This window comes from Gossypium hirsutum, chromosome A09, assembly GCF_007990345.1.
Source record: "Gossypium hirsutum isolate 1008001.06 chromosome A09, Gossypium_hirsutum_v2.1, whole genome shotgun sequence".
Lineage (NCBI taxonomy): Eukaryota > Viridiplantae > Streptophyta > Magnoliopsida > Malvales > Malvaceae > Gossypium > Gossypium hirsutum.
This window is the reverse complement of record NC_053432.1, coordinates 3,546,211-3,551,519: the sequence shown is the minus strand read 5'-3', so window position 1 is coordinate 3,551,519 and position 5,309 is coordinate 3,546,211. Positions and strand designations below refer to the sequence as shown.

Below are 5,309 nucleotides of genomic sequence, written 5' to 3'. Positions count from 1 at the left end.
AGTCTCGATATTCCCATTTCTCTTTAATCCCTAATCCCAAATTTTAAATTTTTTTTATGCTTCTTTCTTCTTTTTGCTTGTTTCTTGCTTCTGCTCCTTCAACTGCTTTTTCTTGTTTCGTTGCCATTGCCGCTTCTTTTCCTTCTGTTGTTTTCGCTTCTTACTTCTTTACCAGTCGCTGCTACTGGTTTTCACTTATTTACCTTCTGGAACTTCGTCGTTTCTCATTTGTCTCCAATTATCATAAAAACATCATTTTTAAAATTTAAATACAGTGAAAATACTTTTTGTATTTATAGCAAGATAAATTTGTATTTTTAATATATTTATTTTTGGCTACTTATTGAATAAAAGACTATTAAATTTGGATTTTTCTTATCAGGAATGAAGTTAGTGTGCTGAATTCAAGCTCTTGCAAAAAGGGACTAAATTAGAACAAAAAGAAAGGAGGAGGGTTTGATTGAAAGATTGAAGATACAAAGATTACTGGATAAAGATTGAAGGGTTGAAGATTTTTTTTAAAGTGTTTGGACAAAGATTGAGGTATTTTTTATATTATTACAACTCTGTAATTAGTTTAAATTTAATCTCTTATTTAAATTTAAATTCTAAATTTTGAATTATTTAGTGATAATATCTAGGATTATTTAGTGATAATATTTAGAAAAAATTAACTAAATACTTAGGGGCTACAACCAATTGAACACACACTTTTACCTTTAGAATTTAATAAAATTCTTTATTTTTTTTCCCATTCCTAGGTCACACTCAATATCTGTTTCGTTCCCTTTTTTTTTTCCAACCTTTTGGTTTAATTGCCTTCCAAGGCTTTTTCCCTTTCTACTTTCCAAAATTCCATTTAAACCATTTATTTTCAAGCATGATTCTTTTCAGGATTAACTAAACTTTTTTTAGCTTTAGCCCAAAAATTGCTCCAATAAAACAATCGTGAGATACGAACTCGCTCAAGAAAACCTCTCATTTCGATATTCGCTATCTCTCTGGTATATGAGATAGTACATATTTGTCCCTCAAAGTTGATTCAATTTCAATTCAAAAAACACGTGTTGGGTTGGAATCGTTTGGCGTACAGTTAAGAAGTTGAGTTGGTGGTGTTGTATTCAAAATCCCGCGAATAAATTGACGTGTCAAATTAGAAAAATCTAGTTGGATTTCGTCAAGGGAAATAGTAATTGGATTTAAACGGTCCACATGGTTGAGGCCATTAATTTGAGTTGAGTTTTTCAAATCACAAGGCTGTCGAAGTCCTAAATTATAGGTATGTGCCACGTGGTTGGAAATTTGGCAAGAGTTGATTTGCAGGTTATACCAGGATCGACTACGAGAGGAAGGGTTGGCATGCTAAAATCAGCTTATCGCTTGGAAGGGAAAATTTGTTTCAAGGATTAATTTAAGATTGGAGTACACCAAGACTAAGGCTAAGCTTAAAAATATTTTATTTATCAATTTACTTTATTTTTTAAATTTATTTTTGCATTTTCGAATTTGTTTTTATTTTATTTTATTACACTTCATATTTTCTTATTTTATTATCTTAATCAATTTAAACCCCCCAATTTTTTTCAGCATTACTAAGCATAGGTCGTGGGCACGATTGTGACTGCGACAACGAATCTGTCACAAGAAAAGGTGAAATTAGATAACCAGTCCCTATAAATTTGATCCTACTACTCTATATTTCAATTTACTATTATATTTGTCGTAAAAAATTATATTTTGTGATTTCGACGTCCATAATGTATCCTTATCAATATTGTTAAGAATATCACAATTCCACTTACATTAAACACTTCGGTCATTGTCTATCTTTATCTATTTCCACTGTTTTTTTTGTTAATTCACAAAATTATATAAAATTTCCTTTTTTCTAACAAGTTAATTTCTAACTTTATTTCCAGATTGAAAAAAAGTATTTGGTTGATGCTTGTATTGAATTGCATCAATTACGGTATTATGCTTAGATGCTTATATTAAATATTTAAACTGCATCAATTATGTTTTTTTTTACTTAGATCCTTTGTGGTAACTCATTTGTATTGATTATGGTATTATGCTTAGATGCTTGTATTGATCATTTGAACTGCATCAATTATTATTATTATTATTATTATTATTATTATTATTATTTGTAATTAGATGCTTTTGTGATAATTCATTTGTCTCTTTTTAGTAAGTTTTCATCTAATTTTTAATATTTTTTAATGCAATTTGATGATTTTTGAGAATTATTTGTTTAGTTTATTTGATATATTATTTTTAAAATTTATTTCATGTTAAAAAATGGTCGGGTCGGGCCAAGTTTGGGTTTAGCATAAATAATATGTGCCATGCTTAAACAAAAATATTAGCCCATTTTTCGGGCCAGGCCAAACCCAGACCTACCAATCAGGCCAGGCGAAAACCCGAATCAACCTGACCCATAAACACCTCTAGTACCTACTAGTAGAGTTTTTAAATTCTACAAATATGACTGGAAGGATGACATGTGTCCTATAGAGTGTACTAAAATATTAAAAAGTAAATATATAAAAAGAATAGGACACGTGACAATTTTTTAATTATACTTGTGAGGTTAAAAAATATATATGATTATATTAAAAACTAACTCATTATTAAATAATAAAATGATAAATTTTTTATAAAATAAAAATATTTTTATTATTATTCAATTAATTTAATTTTGGATTAACATAGATAATAAATAAGAAGAGCCGGCTATAAATATTATTATTATTTTCCAAGAAACTTCATTCAACAAAGGGAAGTGGCAGTGAAGGAAGACAAGAGGCAGATTTTCCAAGCGAACAAACGAGACACTTCGACTTGCAAGCAGGGTCGAAACCAGGGGGGCAGGCATGGGCCTGGCCCGAAATTTTTCATTTAGGCCTTTTAGATTTTTTTAAAATTTTAAATTAATAAAAGTAAAATTGTACTTTAGTCCCCTCTAAAATTATAAAAATTTAATTTAATCTTTTAAAAATTATAAATATATAGACTATAAAAAATTAAAATTTCGTTCGGCCCCAAAAATTCTTTTCTGACTTCGGCCCTGTTTGCAAGTAAACAAATGGCACGTAGGTAGGCCAAGTTAGACCCAGTTTTCTTTTCTACCTGCTCTCTCATTATTTTATACAAAAATGTTTTATTTACTTGGTAGAAAAGTATAACACTTTAGATTTTTTTATTATTTATATAAATTATTTGGAATATAAACGATAAATATATTATGCTCCCGATATTTTGAATTTCAAACAACCATCCCTTTATATATGCTCTTTATATATGCTCTCGTATTTTCTTTTATATAATATTAAATTTTTTTATTTATCCAATATACGAATTAGTTTTATATACTAATTAAAATGTTTTTATTAAATTAAAGTTTTTTACTTATAAAATAATCATTGAACTATTCAATTTTATTCTTTTTGTCACTTAGTTATATTATAGTTTTAGATGTTTTTATTTTTACATTAGCTAATTGGTTAGTGGATAAAAAAATAAAAATTAATAATTATTTTATAACTTTTGATAATTAAATGACGAAAAAAATAGTAATTAAGTCATCTAAAAAATAAAATGGTAAATAAAACTAGTAAAACTATTGTTTTTTTTATTTTGATTCATTTCATACTTGTTTTTTTAAATTAAATTATTTTTAATTTCTATTTTAAAAAATGTCAAGACTATTGTGGCATCCGATGACGTTTTCCAATTAGGTTTTTCAACCTGGGAAATTTCCCGGGAAAGGCCCCATTTTCTTTTTCATGATATCTTTTCCTGTTCTTCTTCCTCGTGGTCTTGCCTGCAACATACAGGCAACTTCCTCTTTGAACACCCTTTGAAAACTGACCGGGTTTGATTGCTAAGCCTTTAAATACCTCATCACCGTATCCTCAATTTTCCATCAATGCATGAAAATTATTTGTTTTTCAATATCATCCTCTCTCAACCTGGCTAGCAATTTTCTTGCTTCTCATCTTCCATGGAAACCTTTCTTGATTTAACCTTATTGTTTCACACTTTAACATGTTATAATAGCAGCAAAAGCTTTCCCTCGAGATACTGGTCTTTCCCAGAGCATGAAAATGACAGCTCCAAGGCATCAGATTGCGAGAGAACTCTTTGTTTTGATCGTTCAAGCAATGGAGTTTCGAGTTTATCACCGAAGAAAGAAGATGGTGTGAGAATTCATAGGAAAGACGTGGAGAAATTGATGGGAAATCTGGGGATTTTTTGCGACCAAGAAAGTCAGCAACTGAATGAATCATTCGGTTTTAATGAAGTTTCAAGGTTGTTTGAAGAGGAGGAACCAAGTTTGGATGAACTGAAACAAACTTTTGATGTTTTTGATGTGAATAAAGATGGGTTTATTGATGCAAAGGAATTGCAAAGAGTTCTTTGTGTTTTGGGATTGAAACAAGGTTTAAAGCTTGAGAATTGTAACAAAATGATTAAAAATTTTGATGAAGATGATGATGGTAGAATAGATTTTAAGGAATTTGTAAAATTTATGGAGATCGGTTTTTGCTGAATTAATTTTGTAAAATTAATACATATTTAATATTTTGATCTCAGTTTCTTGTTATGTGGCTTTAGTTTTCTGTTTTTGGTCTGTTGTTGTTGTACTTTTAAGTATGAATCTGTGTTTGGGAGGCGAGAAATTATTAGTCTGAAAGGAAAATTTCAGAAAGAAAATTAATAATCTCCCGAGACATCTGCACTGGTCTCGAAGGAGAACAAAACTTGGTTAAATTCTGCTATTAGTCCCTGTAATTTATGAAAGTTATGAATTTAATCTCTATACTTTAGTTTGGTTATTTTTAGCCTCTCTTCTTTTCAAATTTTAAAATGTCAGTCCTCACCAAACAGTAACCTTTAAATTTATTAAGTTCTATTTTTTTAAAATTTGATCTAACAAACATATTATTATATATGTAATATCATATTAGCTTGTAATCTTCAAATATTTCTCACTAAAAATCTAGTTAATGGACAACTATTATCATTTGCATCAAGACTGAAATTTCAAAATTTGAAAAATATAAGGACTTAGAATGACTCAATTGGAGAATATTAACTAAATTTACAACTGTGCGCATAGTACATGACTAATAACTGAATTGAACCAAGCAAATTTAACTGCTACTGTTTGGGGTAGTACTAAAGTTTCAAAATTTGAAAAGTATAGGGACTAAAATTGATCAATTCAGAAAATACAAGAACTAAATTTGGTCAAATTAAAGTATAAAAACTAAATCCATAACTTTTATAAAGTACAAGGACTA

The 5,309-nt window shown here is 28.7% G+C and overlaps 1 protein-coding gene across 1 annotated transcript; it reads left to right on the top strand.

The window, feature by feature from the left end:
• The first annotated feature begins 3,726 nt into the window (after positions 1-3,726).
• On the top strand, positions 3,727-4,776 carry LOC107888591 (probable calcium-binding protein CML46). Its single transcript, XM_016812752.2, has one exon. The coding sequence runs from the start codon at positions 4,007-4,009 to the stop codon at positions 4,553-4,555; it is 549 nt and encodes a 182-aa protein (XP_016668241.1). The 5' UTR covers positions 3,727-4,006; the 3' UTR covers positions 4,556-4,776.
• The last annotated feature ends 533 nt before the right edge of the window (positions 4,777-5,309 follow it).